General features: G+C 46.9%; 1 protein-coding gene across 1 annotated transcript in view; it reads right to left on the bottom strand.

Annotated features, from left to right (window-relative positions):
• LOC147434531 (sodium-dependent phosphate transport protein 1, chloroplastic-like) overlaps window positions 1-18,085 on the bottom strand; it is a 45,812-nt gene that overhangs the window by 3,148 nt on the left and 24,579 nt on the right. The window contains exons 6-9 of the mRNA XM_086490978.1: window positions 17,839-18,048; window positions 17,589-17,726; window positions 17,122-17,223; window positions 16,928-16,993 (exon numbers count right to left, since the gene is read on the bottom strand). Of these exons, the coding sequence (XP_086347104.1) occupies window positions 16,928-16,993; window positions 17,122-17,223; window positions 17,589-17,726; window positions 17,839-18,048 (516 nt within the window). The remainder of the gene's footprint in view (window positions 1-16,927; window positions 16,994-17,121; window positions 17,224-17,588; window positions 17,727-17,838; window positions 18,049-18,085) is intronic.

Here is an 18,085-nt window from a genome sequence, read left to right on the forward strand (position 1 = left end):
GTAAGCATATTCAACCGGCATGCTTCCTGGAGAAGGTGAAGAGTCTGGAGTACCGGCTTGTATTGTGCTGATGCAATATAAAGAAATACCGAAAGGGGCGCCAAGATTTGGGGCCAATACTCTCTGGGTGGAATTCCACCACTCCGTGTCGTGTGTGTCTCTCTCTTTCAGTTCAGTTGTTATTGAAGTGCTAAAAGTCTGTTCAGTCTGTTCTCTTCTATTGGCACGTGGTGCCGTCTTGTGACATCCGAAGATGGTTCCAAGCGATTCGTATATCCCGTTCGTACTCCCGGGTCAGCAAAGAAGAAATAAAGAGCCTTTTGAATTTCAACCACTTGACTGGAGCTTCTTTCCTCAGAAGAAGAGTGGACCACCATGTTCGAGCATTTCCTTTGAGAAAAGATACAGCCCTCCTAATCTTGGAGTGCTCTGAGTAGCCCCTCCAGCGAAGGCTATGTCAAACTACTCAATGATGGCCAAAGCCCTCGGAGCATCTTGGAATTCAGAGAAGGATTCAAATTTTATCGACTGTCCTCCTCCACCTTCTTTAAATTCTTTTGCTTTCTTGCTCCCGTCTTCAAGGAAGTCACATTGGTTGGCTCTATAGAAGTGCTTCAACCTTTTTCTAAAAACATGTGGTCATCGGAGTCCGAATTGTCAGAGGATGACTCTTCCATAGAGCTATCAGAAACTGGGCGAAATCTGAATTCTTTGCCTTTTTCTTGCCCTTCCCGAAGCTTTGCTTTTTGCTTCGCTTTTTGCCCTTTCTGTCCTCCTCGCCTCGAGTCAGAAGAGCTAGAAGAACTATCGGAAGAAGAGGAAGAAGAACAACTGGGTAGTTCTTTAAAGCATACACGCTTCTTTTGCTTTCTTGCAGATGCAAAAGAAGATTGACGGCCCAAATAACCAGGGTAGTCAATCCCCTTCTTGCGCTTTTTCACTTGCTTTTTGGATTGATTTTGCATGTCCAAAAGCTGACCGATCTGAGTCTGAACCACCTCTTGGAGTTCTTGGTCTGTAAACATCCTCAAAGAAGGAGGTTTCTTGATTGCCGGTTTGATTGGTGGTTCGGTGGCTTCCTGCCACTGAGTGTATACTTCAGCAATGGATTGTTGAGACAAATTTTACAAACTAAGGGTCTTTCGCAAATTTAATCATCTGCATTGTGCACTCGTCAACCTGCTGTCAACGTTCCATCTCTTAAAGTTCGTACTGAGTAGGCCGAGGTGGCCCGTACTCTTCTTTTGTTAAGTCATTTAAATCTTCTACATGATCTCCTCCCGCATCAGCAGATGCAGAGGAAGTCGATTGATTCTTTCTGGAATCCTTGAGTGTCCAAATAAGGGATCAGATTTTCCGGTAGAAGAGAAGTCGGGCGGGCTTTGATACCACTGTAACAAACTTGGACACCCCAAGTCAAAATTTTGTCGCGACACAGCAGAGATTCACTTCAAAACAATTCACAAGAGACAACACAGCCTGGCTTAATTCCGTGCCAAGAGGTATTGGCCCCAAAGACTCGCACTCCTTTCGGTATTTATTTTTATATTAATTTGTGAGCAAAGAACAAAGAGCCCGCATGTGCTCACTCTTAGTCTCTGCGCCCAGATGCCCTGCACAGTGAGGCCCTGGGGCTTATTTATTCTTACAAGGGATGCCCAAAAGCAAAGCCCCAAAAGTTTCGACTCAAAAGCAAACTGTCCAAAAGCAACCAGAAGAGAAAAAGAAGTTTGACCCCAGAAAATGTGGCCGAGAGGCGTAAAAGGGGCTAGGGATTAAAAACCTAACCCCTAGGGACTTGCAGAACTTAAGGAGCACTGCTGTACGGATTTTCACATTTTGCGCTGGCAGGCAAGTGGACAGTTTTGCGTAAGCTTTTGGTTGCAGATGCTTTTGGGTTAAAGTGCTTTTGAATCAGATGCTTTCGGGGATCTGCTTTTGGGCATCCCTTGTACTGTTTATAAGGACCCTTAGGGCCTCACTCTGTAGAGCATCTTGGCGTAGAATCTTGAGAGCTGAGGACCCTCGGGAATTGTACTTTGCGGTGATCAATAATAAAGAAATACCAAAAGGACTCTGCCATGCCGTGTCGACTCTCTCTCCCTCTCTCTAGTAAAGTTCAATGATTTGCAGTTTCTCTTCGTGTGTTGCTATTGATTCCTTGCTTGGAGTGTCCAAGCCTATAACACCCCCCGCCCCTCCCATCTCCCCCATTTCCCCCTTAGCCTCCTCTCCTATATATACCTAGATGAATCGAGGATAAGCCCAGATTCACCCATAAAGGAAAGTGCAAGGTATAGACCCATGGTAGTCACCCACAAGACAATATAACCATCAGCTTCATCATGCATAGTATTGACTAGATACCACGACATCCCCACTAACGTCGTCAGTGCCCAATAGTGGGTGTAGAACTAGGTACTAACATATGCTCCCAAACACGACACCACACACACACACAGACGAGCATACATCAACACAAAGTTCAACGTACTGAGTTTTTGTCATGACTCCGGCGATCAAAGGCAAACTCAGCCATAATGAAGCCTAGCACTAAAAGAAGCATTATATCGGAAAAATTAGCACAAAAATGAGGTAGTTGATAGGGCATACGCAGCACAAAAGATAGAAAGAATTAGCACAATATCAACTGGTCGTAACTCGGACGAAAACTTCACAATGTGAAGTCTGCTTGTCCTCCTCTCCTAGCCCTTCTCATACTCCATCACCAGCCCAGGGGACAGGAGACTCCTCAGCAGCTCGGAGATCTATTGGCAGTGCTTTCGCTATGAGTTGGCTGGCTCGAGAGGGACGACCCTACTTGCAACGCCACTTTTGGTACCGGCTTTTGTCACGGCGACGGGCACCACGTGCCAATAGAAAAGAGCAGACTAAACAACTTTGAGCACTTCAAATAACAACTGAATTGAAAAGAGATAGATGACACATGAGACACGGAGTGGCGGAGTTCCACCCCAAGAGAGCACACCCCAAACCTTGGCGCCCCTTTCGGTATTTCTTTATTTTGCTTGAACTCAGTCCAATGTCGGTACTCGCGCTCTGCACCTTCAGTGTGCGAGAGACTGAGCCCTATGCACATATTTAAAGGCACTTGGCCTTTGGAAAGAAGGTACAGAAAGCTTCAAACTCAAAAGAATCTAGCCTCAAAAACTGGCGCTAAAAGCTGCCAGCACGTTTTGCGAAAATCCGTACAGGCGCTACGTCAGCACAACCAGTGTAAAGCACAGAATTCCATATTGTCTGCCACGTCAGCAGAGCCAACGTAAAGCATAGAATTCCGTACTGTTTGGCACGTCAGCACAGCCAGCGTGAATTACGGAAATCTGTCCATACAATTGCCACATCATCAGCTATTTCGCCTTTATTTTATGCTTTAGGTTCCCTCGGCCCCATTGGATAGGGTCCCATAAGTTGGTGGGAACTCTTCTTTAAAAATAGGCCACTCATCAAGACTGTGCAAGTTGGTGAAACTTCTTCCGCTGCTTCTACTTCTTCTTCAAGGGTTTAGGCCCCTCAACCGGGATCTGTAGATTGGCTCTGTTCTTCAGTGGCTTGACATGTCAGGAGTTTGTGACAGCTTCTCCTTTTGCGACAGTCCCTCGTAGGCTCATCAGTTTCGACATTTGCCGAAGATGAGACTTCTTTGACTACGAATTCGCAGTTTCTTGGTGACCCATCCCCTAACCTCAAAACAGCTTGTTCAAAGTACATGTTCTCTTATTGACAGGTAGAGATACTAAGGCCTTGGATACAGCGCTTGGTTTTTCTTTTCCCCTGTCTGGCACAGATCACACAGACTAGACTCTACATAGAATACTCGATTGGCTCCAGGTCCAGGCTTTTGAGTTCTCACACCACACGGGGAGCTTGAAGTGACAGACTTGTTACAGAAACTTTGGCCGTTAGCCAAGTTTAGTGTGATGCCACCTGATGCAGTAGGTTGTACACACATTGGGATATACTCTTTTGTAGATACCTAGAGAGCTCCTTGCTATGTATTTATACATGAGGATTCCAAGACAGAGGATGTAGCCCTACGGACTGCACGCTCTTCTTGAGCATGGGTTGGAAAGTCACTTCAAGAGCACCACCTTTGTGAGAGCCGTATTCGGAATTGTAAACAAATCTTGCGTGGCCGCTATGAGACTTTTGGTCAACTGCTTATGGGACTAGTGGCATTCATGGAGGTGCATGTCTGACTATTGCAGACTCATGGCCACAAGCCATTGTGGGCAGAGGTATTCTTGTGCCAAGCATGACCCAATAGGTCACCATGCAGATCACTGGTGCATTGGGGGGGATTTCAACATGCTAGAGGATCTTTCGGATAGGATTCGAGGCAGTCATGTTACTGTTCACGATGAGAGCTAGCTGCTTGGGAGCGCCTATGTATGACTTTCAAGATTTCGGATGTATGGCAATATGCAAGCTTGGTATGGCCTTCTGATAGCCTCTCTTTCTCTCGATCTGACCGCAGAGTAGGGGGCGTGAATCTATCCAGGCTAGATTGTATCTACACTAGTGACCACATTTGTGACATGGGCGGTTCAGTATGCGTTTTGGCAAGGACTACTTTTTCAGATCATGCGCCAGTGATTCTTACTATGTTAGATAGACAGAGGAGTTGCAGTGTCATGCTACGAGATCCCAGTGAGGATTTTGATGGATACAGAAAAGGTTGTGACACTTAGGACGACGAGTATGGACACACCAAGGGGACTCTGCTACTAGAGCGGCCTCTAGCCTTGTGGAGCTTAGTCTTTCTTCCTCCAAGAGTCTACCTTTGGTTGAGACCACGAACGAGAAGCAGCAGCTCCAACCGGGCATTGCTTCCCTATAAAGGATGCAGGAGCATCACCCAGGTAGCCCTTGGATGGAGTGGTGGATGCAGTAGGCTCGGCAGGAGCTGATCATCATTGAGGGGCAGCGCCATGAGTTTGCCTCCATCGTCAGAAATCGCACTGGACTCAGGTGGGTGACAAAATTACTAGTGAGTTCTTTGGGAGGGTCCTTGCCATGCGCACACCAGTGTTTGCCAATTGAGAAGGCCCGATGGGTCTATTGCTACAGAGCCCGAGGATATGCACGCAGTTACTACTGACTTTCACCGTGAGTTGGTTTCAGCCGAGCCACAGTCAAAGCATCGAGATGCATGCAGAGAGAAAGTGTGGACACAAATACCTTGTTTAGTTGCTGAGGAGATGCACCAGAGGCTTGAGAGCCCTCTTAAGCCAGAGAAGCTTCAAGAGGCCCTCAAGACATTTCCCAAGGGTAGCTACCAGAGGGAGGATGGTTTGACTCCCCGCTTCTTCTTGAAGTATTGGGAGTTGCTTGGTTGGGACCTTTGTAGTGCTTACCAGCACATTCTGCACACAAGGCCCCTTGGATGAGATTCAGCAATGGCGACGCATCACCATTCTCAACTCAGCCTATAAAATCTTAGCAAAGGCCACTATCCTCGCACGTCTCTGAGGAAAGGATCTCATGGTACTCCTTGATTTTGAGAAGGCGTATGACAGATCCAAACCAACCTGGCAGTCCGAGTAGTGTTCTGAGTCCCTGGGACAGGCTTTGTCAAGGAGCACAGCATCCTTGACAACATTTTCACCTTTTGGGAGGCCACTATCCTCGCACGTCTCTGAGGAAAGGATCTTATGGTACTTGATTTTGAGAAGGCATATGACAGATCCAAACCAACCTGACAGTCCAAGTAGTGTTTTGAGTCCTTGGGGGGACACACCTAAAGCCCTCTCCAGGCGACCAATCGGGTAGGGGAGCACTACCAAACCAAAAATCCACTGTCTTGCGCCAGTTGATCGGTGCTCTAGACGCACAACAGAACCCCTCAAGAGACTACTCACACCTATGCAAGTTGGCCTCTCGGCCCTCCAGAAACATGCCCCGAGTCAGCAGCAGCAAACTCAACAACCAAAAGCTCATGAGACACAAACAGGCTTTGTCAAGGAGCACAACATCCTTGACAACATTTTCACCTTTTGGGAGGCCACTATCCTCGCACGTCTCCGAGAAAAGGATCTTGTGGTATTCCTTGATTTTGAGAAGGCATATGACAAAATTGACTTGGGTCTCTGGTGACAGATCCAAACCAATCTAGCAATCCAAGTAGCATTCTAGAGTCCTTGGGGATATCCAACTAAAGCCCTCTCCAGGCGACCAATCAGGCACGGGAGCACTACCAACCCAAAAAGCCACTGTCTTGCGCCAGTTGATTAGTGCTCTCGACGCACAACAGAACACCTCAAGAGACTGCTCACACCTATGCAAGTTGGCCTCTCGGCCCTCAAGAAACATGCCTCGAGTTAGCAGCAAACTGAGCGTCCAAAAGCTCATCTCCCCCTATAGGCAGCTGCAGTCAACGCAAACCAAACCTCCTGTGAGATCAAAAACCTGTTGATCACCCAACATAAGAGAAATAGGAAGGGGGCAAGAGGGCAGCATTGTCGAATCGATCATGTGAGCATGAAGCATTTTCCTCGTCCCTTTGCCAATAGATCTATCACAAACTGCTAACGTGTCAACAAGCCACTAAAGACCCACCGGGTTAGGGCTCCCCAAGCCTAACCTAGCTAACGTGTCAACGAGCCATTGAAGACCCACCGGGTTAGGGCTCCTCGAGCCTAACCCTAGTTAACCATATCCCGACCAAGGGGCCTAAACCCTAGTAAAAGTAGCAGAAGGAGAAGTTCTCACCAACTTGCATATCCTCACCGAGTGCCCAAATATTAAACAAGGTTAGGATTAAAATCCTAACCCCAAACAATTTCGGGTACACCCATCTGTTGGGGCTTACAGAAAAGCAGGCACACACACAGACACACATTTGTGTAACAAGGTGAAGACGTGGCTGGTAGGCTATACAAACGTCCAGATTTAACGCTGACAGCGACGTGGCACTGTACAGACACCTCTGCAAAACGTGTTGACAGCCTGTACGAATTTCCGCGATATGCATTTACTGCTGACGTGGCCTTGTTGTACAGACAGCCACCAAAGGCCCTAGCTTTTGAAAGACGAGATGCTTTTAGACTATTTGCTTTTCATGTAACGTGCTTCTGAGGACCAAGGGTCTTTAAATATGAACTATGGGCTCTCTCTCTAGCATTCTACCGCGTGCAGACGCAGAGTAGAGCCACACGTGTTGTACTGAGTTGAAGCAATATAAAGAAATACAAAAAGGGGTGCCACAGTTTGGGGCCATTGCATTCTAGGTGTGGAACTACGCACTCCGTGTCTCGTGTGGGCTCTCTCTCTTCCACCTCAATTGTATTGAAGTGTTTAAAAGTCTATTCACTCTGTTCTTTTCCGTTAGAACGTGCTGCCCTCCTCCTACAACACCTAACTATGCACACACATGTAGAGAGTTGACACTCTCCTAATCCATGTATCTTTAAAACCCAGTCTTGCGCATAGTGCCCTCTCTCCTCCTCCCCATCAAGAGGAAACTGCTCCATTGGAGCTCAGCACATCTTTCTCTTGCTGGCAGGGTAGTAGTGTCTGTCACAAGACGGGCACCACGTGCCAATAGAAAAGAACAGACTGAACAAACTTTTAGCACTTCAATAACAACTGAACTGAAAGAGAGAGAGAGAGAACACGCGACATGGAGTGGCGGAATTTCACCCCAGAGAGTATTGGCCCCAAACCTTGGCGCCCCTTTCGGTATTTCTTTATATTGCTGCCGATTCACAAAGTACAACAGCCGAGGAGCACCTGCTCTGCAATCTGCGCGCTAAAAAGTGTCAGAGAGGGCCCCCAAGGCTCATATTTAAAGGCCCAAAGCCTAAAAGCATCAAATATGAAAAGCTGACCCCAAAAAATCACCTTCCTAAAATTTCGGGATTTCCCTAAAAATCCGCCGCGAATTCCGGGACGTCCGTACAGCTGCCACATCATCATATTTTGATGTGCAAAGTCTTTTGAGTGTGTTCTGCTTTATTTTTAATGTCTTTATGTCACTTGGGGCCCCATCGGATGGGGTCCCCATAGTTGGTAGGACTTCTTCTGTTGCTTGTTCTTCTTAGGGTTTCTCGAATTAGGGTTTGCAGGTTTTAGGGTTAGGGTTTCCAGAATTAGGGTTTCAGCATTTAGGGTTTCTGGCAAAAATTAGGGTTAGGGTTTCTGCTCTCGGGCAGCCACATCATCTGTAAGTTGGCTCCATTCTTTAGGCTTTGACACGTCAGCAATTTGTTACATCTCCCCTTCTTGAAAGAGAGTAATCGTCTGCGATTACAGCATATCTACAAAACAACTCAAGTTAGCTCAAAAATTTCCGAGGGTCATTCCGAGGGACAATCAATTTGCTCTTTTTATTAAGGAGTTAGCGTCTCCTTTCTGCTCTTTTGATTAAGGAGTTAGCTGCTACTATCGGCTGTTTTGATCAAGGAGTTAGCTTCTCCTTCCGTCCAGATCGGAACTCTTGATATTCCGGCGTAGTAAAATTAGCCATCACACCCAAACCGTACTGATCTTCCACGGGTGTCTTGATGCACTAAAATTACATACCCAAGCAATCTCATCCAATTAGGAATATTCAGTGGTTGGCACATCACAATGCAACACAAATGCTCACATATGCATGTTACAAGACATAGAAACATAAAGCCGCCGATGAACACTCCCCCCGCAAATAACCATCCAGGTCCGGGCCATGAGCTGTTCAACGACTCCCTCATCACTCCTCCCGCAAATAACCTAAAAAGGTCCGGGCCATGAGATATAGAGGCCTTTTACAACCAAACGCCCCCTAGACCGCAGCGTGCGTCGTTTGGAGGTGCTGAGAGTAACCACTGCTCAGACATCTTAAACTCCTCTCGCATAACCATCCAAGTCCGGGACATGAGTAACAACAACAATACTCCCCTCGTAAATAACCACAAGGGTCCGGGCCATGAGTAACAACAACACTTTTCAATCATTCAATACTCCCCCCACAAATAACCACAAGGGTCCGGGCCATGAGTCACAACAACACTTTTCAATCATTCAATACTCCCCCCGCAAATAACCACAAGGGTCCAGGCCATGAGTATGAACAAGCATTCTCAAACATAACCACAAGGGTCCGGGCCATGAGTAACAACAACACTTTTCAATCATTCAATACTCCCCCCACAAATAACCACAAGGGTCCGGGCCATGAGTCACAACAACACTTTTCAATCATTCAATACTCCCCCCGCAAATAACCACAAGGGTCCAGGCCATGAGTATGAACAAGCATTCTCAAACATAATTTCTCACTACACCCGGGAGTAAAATCACCAATCATTGAAACCAGTATTAAAACCAGAGTCAAACAATTCAAATCGGCACGAAGACAGGTTCAAAACAGATACCATCCATTTCAAACAAATTCCAAACAGGATCACCAAACAAGTTCTCAAACAGATTTCAAACTTAAAAAGCAATCTCGACATCAATCGAGCTTGAAAAGTCGACGGACTTTCCATCCTGGAACCTGCACCAAAAATTAGAGTTAGGTTCATTCCGTAAGGCCGTAGCCGAGCACAGCATGGTCCATCGGCTCTTGGACAGACAGTGTTTCTTTGGCGGCGATGGTAGTCTCAAGATAGCAATCGCACCAAATCTCCAAGATCACCTGCTTGTGCAGAGACATCTACTGAGAGATGTCGAGAAATTTCAAGGTATGATCTGCTAGGGTTTCCATGGCAAGCATTTCAGGATACCCCACTCTGCCAGAAGTTGCACTTTGAAGGAAGATGTCAGAAACCATATAACTTTGGGCAAAAATTTTCTTGAAAGCTTGCCAAGTACTTGGAGTATGCTGCTTGGTAGCTGTAGACATCAACATCTGCATGGCACTGCTTCTGAGAAAAAAAAACAGTGACTTGAAACAAATCTGGATCCTTCTCTTGCAAGTGATCTTAATTGGCTTCTGCCCTATAAGACACTGCGGTGAAGACGGGAGCGCGCCCGATGCGCGATGAAGTATGGGTGGGAATGGCTAATAGGACCGGGTTGGAGGGCGAAGATACCTCACATAATAATTCCAATAGCTCTGTCTACTCTATTGTAGGACCGGTATGCTTTCAAAAAAGCATATGCCTGATGCTCTGATACCACTGTGACAAGACGGGGGCACCACGTGCCAATAGAAAAGAACAGATTGAACAAACTTTTAGCACTTCAATAACAACTGAACTGAAAGAGAGAGAGACGACACGCGACATGGAGTGGCGGAATTTCACCCCAGAGAGTATTGGCCCCAAACCTTGGCACCCCTTTCGGTATTTCTTTATATTGCTGCCGATTCACAAAGTACAACAGCCGAGGAGCACCTGCTCTGCAATCTGCGCGCTAAAAAGTGTCAGAGAGGGCCCCCAAGGCTCATATTTAAAGGCCCAAAGCCTAAAAGCATCAAATATGAAAAGCTGACCCCAAAAAATCACTTTCCTAAAATTTCGGGATTTCCCTAAAAATCCGCCGCGAATTCCGGGACATCCGTACAGCTACCACATCATCATATTTTGATGTGCAAAGTCTTTTGAGTGTGTTCTGCTTTATTTTTAATGTCTTTATGTCACTTGGGGCCCCATCGGACGGGATCCCATAAGTTGGTAGGACTTCTTCTTCTATTGCTTGTTCTTCTTAGGGTTTCTCGAATTAGGGTTTGCAGGTTTTAGGGTTAGGGTTTCCAGAATTAGGGTTTCAGCAGTTAGGGTTTTTGGCAAAAATTAGGGTTAGGGTTTCTGCTCTCGGGCAGCCACATCATCTGTAAGTTGGCTCCATTCTTTAGGCTTTGACACGTCAGCAGTTTGTTACAGTGCCAACCAAGTGCTTTTTGGCTACTATGTGGTACATCATGTCTTGCTCGATTTTCTCGAGCTCTTGCATTAGCCAGCTGGAGAGGTTGATTAGGAACTTCTTGTAATCAGGGCGAGACACCAGTCAGCTGGGCCAAAGTCTCTTGGCAGATCATCACTTTACCTTGCTCTCAAGGAGGGTTGGGGATCATCGGCCCAGCACGGCAAGGTAGAGCCCTCCTTGAGAAGCTTGAGGTCAAAGGACTCTGAGAAGCTTTGCCAAAGTCTCTTGGCAGGTCATCGCTTTACCTTGCTCTCAGGGACAATTGGGGACCAGCGGCCCAACACGGCAAGGTAGAGCCCTCCTTGAGAAGCTTGTGGTCAACCGTCAAAGGACTCTGAGGAGCTTTGGAAGGAGCTATTGTCACACCGGATTCGTGCGCGGGTCCCACAGACGGATGGCCCATGGAGCCCTTCCACCCGCTGGATTTTCATAGAGATGTGCAGAGTAGTCTAAGCAAGAGGTGGGAGGACCACTTTGTTGCAAGCTTGCTTCGGTCTAGTGATCAGCTGTGGGGTGGCCTTGAGCAGCACCAATTCACATGCATTGAGGAGTTTGAGGCAACCACTTGTTTGGAACCCTATCGTCAGCACAGTGCACACAGCGAGACCACATGGCTGGTAGCAAACCTCATGTCTGTTGGGGTCTGTCACAAACTGCTACGTGTCAAGTCACTGAAGAACAAATCCAACCTTCATATCCCGGCCAAGGGGCCAAAACGCTAAGAAGAAGCAGCAGCAGAAGAAGAAGAAGAAGAAGAAGTTTTACAGACTTACAAAGTCTTACGAGTGGACTATTTTTTAAGAAGAGTTCCCAACTTACGGGATCCCGTCTCATGGGGCCCAAGTGACATAAAGGCATTAAAAATAAAGCAGAACACACTCAGAAGACTTTGCACAACAATATATGATGACGTGGCTCCTGTACGGACGTTCCGTAATTCGCTACAGATTTTTAGGAAAATCCCAAGATTTAGGAAAGTGTTTTTTTAGAGTCAGCTTTTCATATTTGATGCTATTAGGCTTTGGGCCTTTAAATATGAGCCTTGGGGGCCCTCTCTGGCACTCTTCAGCGTGCAAATTGCAGAGGAGGTGCTCCCTGGCTGTCGTACTTTGCAAATCAACCATAATAAAGAAATATCGAAAGAGGCGCCAACATTTGGGACCAGTGCTCTCTTGGGGTGGAACTTCGCCACTCCCCATATCGTGTCGTGCATCTTTTTCAGTTCAGTTGTTATTTGAAGTGCTTAAAGTTTTTTTTTTCCGAGAAAAAGATCCTTCTATTAGTTAATGAAAACTGCCCATAGGGCTACATCCACCTCTACAAGAGAGGGCTACAACAAGCATGATGGGGAGACTCTCCCAATGAAAAAACAGCATATATACAATGAGGCTAGATCAAGAGATGGGAGGAGGGAAGAGCCACACAGGTGGACAGTAGTGCCATCTGAGCACTCCTTGGACTATGGTGTAGAAAGGCCCAGGGCGCCAGAGTCGAAGGAAAGACTCGCGGCGCTCCCGCATGCGGTCGGAGCTGCCCTGTAGTCCCTCAAGATGTCCTCTGAGAGTATGGATCAGCTCTAGCCAAAAGTCACGAACAGTCTCTGCTGGTGGCACAGGGCGAGCCTCAAAGATGCGGAAACAGCGAGCCTGCCAGATGAACCAAAGTGTCAGGCCACTGATGAGCTCCCAACACTCCTCTCTCTCACTGCACCACTCCTGTGGAGTAAGCTCTGTAGCAGGCTGGAGTGTAGGTCGCCCCCCCCCTGCATCACTATCATCCTGCTGGTGGAAGATAGCTCAAACTGAAGTGTCGGGCCCGTGAGTGTGGACCAGGCCGCTGCCCCCCAAGTGTGCTGTCGAGCCGTGGAGAGAGCAGGCATCAGCCGAAGAACTCGTAGACATCCCTGATGGGCCGAGGGACAGTCCCAAAGACAATGACGCTGACTCTCCACCAACTGGTCACAGGTTGCACATGCGGCCGAGAGACCACTGTGCACAAGCCAACTCCCTATTGTTGTGGCTCTGTGTGCAACCAGCCACTGAAACAAAGTGACGCGCCTCGGCTGTCTGGAGTCCCACAGCCTCTGCCAAAAGGCTGCCAAGAACTCGACTGTGAGGCCCTCCTCCTGCCAATGACGTGCTGCAGTGGAGCGGGCCTCTCTCTGTGCTGCAAGTATATGACGTCCAAGCCGAACAGTGTACTGAAAGAAGGGGACTCCTGGGCGGTCTGCAGAAGAGAAGGGGTCCCTCCATAGCCACTCACCAGGATCCCACTGTACTCGTGCCAGTGGACAACTGAAGTGCTTAAAGTTGTTCAGTCTGTTCTTTTCTATTGGCACGTGGTGCCCGTCTTGTGACAATGGTATCAGAGCACCAAGCGTGTGCTTTTCTGAAAGCATACCCGTCCTACAAAAGAGAAGACAGAGCAAACCAAAGACTACTGAAATTTTATCTGAAGTATCTTTTGGTCCTGACCCCGGACTTATTAGGCACTCCCACACTTAGTTCATCTCGCATCGAGCACGCTCCTGTCTTCATCGCTCATGTCTTACAGGGCATAAGCCAAAAAGACCACTTGCAAGAGAAGGATCCAAGATTTGTTTTGAGTCACTGTCTTTCTCAAAAGCAGTGCCATGCAGATGTTGATGTCTATAGCTACCAAGCCGCACACTCCAAGGACTTGGCAAGCTTTCAAGAAAATTTTTGCTCGAAGTTATATGGTTTCTGACATCTTCCTTCGGAGTGCAACTTCTGGCAGAGTGGGGTATCTTGAAATGCTTGCCATGGAAACCCTAGCAGATTATAACTTGAAATTTCTAGACATCTCTCAGCAGGTGTCTCTTGTTGAAAACCTCGGAGAACTTGTGTGACTGCTATGTCTTGGGACTACCATCACCGCCACAGGAACACTGTCTATCCAAGAGCTTATGAACCATGGTGTGGTCGGCCACGACCTTATGTAAGGAACCTAACCCTAATTTTTTTGGTGTAGGTTTCAGGATGGGAAGTCAGTCGACTTTTCGAGCTCTGCTAATGTCAAGATTGCTTTTTAAGTTTGAGTTCTGTTGAGAACTTGTTTGATGATCCTATTTGGAATTTGTTTGAAATGGATAGTATATGTTTTGAACCTGTCTTGGTGCCGATTTGAATTGTTGACTCTGGTTTTAATACTGGTTTCAATGATTGGTGATTTTACTCCCGGGAGGAGTAGTGAGAAATGATGTTTGAGAATGCTTGTTCATACTCATGGCCCGGACCCTTGTGGTTATTTGCGGTGGAAGTATTGAATGATTGAAAAGTTTTGTTTTTACTCATGGCCGGGACCCTTGTGGTTATTTACGGCGGGAGTAATGTTGTTGTTACTCATGGCCCGGGCCCTTCTGGGTATTTAAAAGGGGAGTATTAAGAAATCTGAGCAATGGATACTCTCAGCACCTCCAAACGATGCAGGCTACGGTCTGGGGAGCGTTTGGTTGTAAAAGGCCTCTATATCTCATGGCCCGGGCCTTTTTAGGTTATTTGCGGGAGGAGTGATGAGGGAGTCGTTGAACAGCTCATGGCCCGGACTTGGATGGTTATTTGCGGGGGAAACGTTCATCGGCGGCTTTATGTTTCTATGTCTTGTAACATGCATATGTGAGTATTTGTGTTGCATTGTGCCAACCACTGAATATTCCTAATTGGATGAGATTGTCTAGGTATGTAATTTTAGTGCATCAAGACACCAGTGTGATGGTGTGATGGCTAATTTTACTACGCCGGAATATCAAGAGCTCCGATCTGAACGAAAGGAGAAGCCAACTCCTTAACAAAAAAAAGAGCAAACTGATTGTCCCTCGGAACGACCCTCGGAAATTTTTGAGCTAACTTGAGTTTTGGAGATATCTTGTAATGGCGGACGATTACTTTCTTTCAAGAAGGGGTGGATGTCACAAACTGCTGACGTGTCAAGCCACTGAAGAACGGAGCCAACCTTCAGATCCCGGCCAAGGGGCCAAAACCCTAAGAAGAAGCAGAAGAAGAAGAAGAAGAAGTAGAAGTTTTGCAGACTTACAAAGTCTTGACGAGTGGCCTATTTTTAAAGAAGAGTTCCCACCAACTTACGGGACCCCGTCCGATGGGGCCCAAGTGACAAAGGCATTAAAAATAAAGTAGAACACACTTAAAAGACTTTGCACAGCAAAATATGATGACATGGAACCTGTACGGGCGTTCTGCAATTCGCGGCGGATTTTTAGGGAAATCCCAAAATTTTAGGGAAGAGTTTTTTTGGGATCAACTTTTCATATTTGATGCTATTAGGCTTTGGGCCTTTAAATATGAACCTTGGGGGGCCCTCTCTGGCACTCTTTAGCGAATTGCAGAGGAGGTGCTCCTCGGCTATTGTACTTTGCGAATCAGTCATAATAAAGAAATACCAAAAGCGGGGCCAGCATTTGGGGCCAGTGCACTGTTGGGGTGGAACTTCGCCACTCCCCGTCTTGTGTCATGCAGCTTTTTCAGTTCAGTTGTTATTTGAAGTGCTTAAAGTTGTTCAGTCTGTTCTTATCTATTGACACGTGGTGCCCGTCTTGTGACAGGGTCCCATGGCAAAGGGTCTACCTTGCACTTTTGGGGACTATGGCTACAGTTTACAGTACTTTCTGAGGAGATTCAGAGAGCATGTGTCAGGATATTGTCAAGCCTATACGTGCAGAGTGGCACACCCCTCTTGAGCTAGCAGCTCCATGCTAGATAGGGGCTTTCACGCGGCTGGAGGTCTTGTTCAGACACATTCTTTGAGGTTCAGAGGGAGGGTCGTCTGCATAGAGCCACAATCGAGGCACCAAAGGTGGCCGAATTTTTCTTTCAACAGATCAGAGTTGTGGGGCATCAGTGGGAGGACTCGTGTCATAGACCCCAATCCATTAAATCTTTAGTCAAGACACTAGTAGCTTAGGGCTTTCGGCCCTTTGGTGCAAGTGCAATGGGACCCAGAGAGTATCCTTTACTCCAGCCAATCACCGAGGGATCCCCTTCTTCCAGTACACACCTTGGCTGCATCGCCACAACTAACAGCAGGGAGAGAGGCTTGTCCTGCTGCAGCAACTCACTAGCAGGCAAAGGGTCTCACATTCGAGTTCTTGGCAGGATTTTGGGAGAGTTTGTGGGACAACAGACAAACGAGGAGAGTCACCATGTTCCCGTGGCTAGTTGCACATTGAGCTACTGCAGTCGGGAGTTGCTTGGTGCACAGTGGCCTCTCGACCGTATGTGCCGCCTGTGACCACACACTCGAGACCCGACGTCACTGTCTGTGGACTGCACCATGGCACAGAAGGTTTAGCTTCAGATTCTTTGGCTGATGCCTGCACTTTCTACGGCCAGCCAGGACACTTGGGGTGTTGCAGCTTGGTCCACACTCACGGCCCAGCACTTTGTCTTGAGATAGCTTCAATCAGCGGGATGATTATGATACACGAGGGCCAGCCTACACTCCAACCCGCTACAGAGCTCGTCCCTCAGTAGTGGAGCTGAGATAGAGAGTGGTGTTGAGAGCTCATCTGCAATCTGATACTATGGTTCATCTGGCAAGCCCACTGCTTCCGCATTTTCGAGGCTCAACTCGTCCCACCGGCAGAGACTGTTCGTGACATTTGGCTGGAGTTGATCCATACACTCAAGGGCCAGTTTGAGAGACTCCAGAGAAGCTCTGACCACATGCGGGAGCACCACAAGGCCTTATTGCGACTTTGGCGCGCAGGGCCCTTCTTCATCATTGTTCATGGCACGTCTAGATGGCAATACCGCCCACCAGTGTGGTTGTTTCCTCCTCCCATCTCCTGATTTAGCCATCAATGTACATATCTCGTCTTTAAATTGAGGAAGTCTCCCCACATTTTGATGTAGCCCTCTCTAGCAGGGCAGATTGTAGCCCATTGGGCAGTTTTCTTAATTAATGGAAGGATTTTTTAAAAAAATAATTGGCACCTTTAAAAAAATCATTTCCCTACATGTACCACAAGACCAAGAAATGGAATGTACAAACGTTCCTGAATTTAAAAGACAGAACAGTGTACCGCGTATCGAGGCCCAATGTCTTGGTGATTGGAATAGAGGCCAGACTGTGAGAATGCATCAAAGCCCTGAGAAAGAGCCATGAAAGAAGATTCACAAATCATATTCACTATCAGGAAAATGTTCTCTTTGAATTCAAAAGTAATCTCTTAAGAATAATATGAATCCCCAGTAAAGTAACTAGCTTATCACTCACCTGAGAGCACATCATGCATAGAACAGCTTGAAAGGGGGAGCTGACATGACTAAGCTGCGTAAGGAAAAATGCTGGTCCAAGAAACCCCAAAGTTTGCATCAACTGTAAAACCAAATGACACCATTCAGATTTTCTCCCATGAGTAAGCACAAATGTCATTCCCTATCCTAAGCTCCAATCTCTACCCCCCCCCCCCCCCCCCCCCCCCCCGCAAAAACAAACAGCCGACAAAAAGAAAGCCGATGCTTCTGGGAAAGGACACCAAAGGAACAACACACTGTGTATGCTTGCAAAAATACCAAGTCCTGTTCAAGGGAACCATATATTGACTTAGAACACAAAAATGTAACTACTAGGAAATTTCACGAATCCCAAGGCTTCTCCCTCATTCTAATGTTAGCAGCTCAATTATAAAGCTTTGTTCGGTCCAAATTTTGTCGAGGTATAAACCTCTTTGGAAACATAACCTTGCGGACAAAGGTCACTGATACACCCTTGCTGACGAGTGTATCTGCAATCCATCCACCGAGATTTGCAGCTATCGCCATTGTAAACCAAGGTAAAACCGAAAACAGTCCAGACTCTGTCAGGTTGAACTTCAAAACCTGGTTGGAAAAATATTAACAGCATGAAGGCAGACGATTAAACACACCTAAATTCATCCTTATAAAAACGACTCACATAAAAATTCTCTAGGAATCACTATTAACATCACACCTGGCAGTAGTATGTTGGCATCCAGGTAAGTAAAATAAATGTTCCCCAATTATGACAAAAGTGGGACACAATGAGAGCCCACACCGGTGCCTTTGAAAGTAAAAGCCTCCACGGAATTTCTGTTACAGGCTCTTTTTTTAAATTATTACCTAAGATAAGTTTCTTTTCTTCAGCAGAGATCCCTGTATCTTCAAGCGGCGAACTTGAGGCCTGTGGTCATAAAAATGAATCAAATTGTGAGATTAGA

Source organism: Adiantum capillus-veneris, chromosome 19 (genome assembly GCF_014529385.1).
Source record: "Adiantum capillus-veneris isolate H3 chromosome 19, ASM1452938v2, whole genome shotgun sequence".
NCBI lineage: Eukaryota > Viridiplantae > Streptophyta > Polypodiopsida > Polypodiales > Pteridaceae > Adiantum > Adiantum capillus-veneris.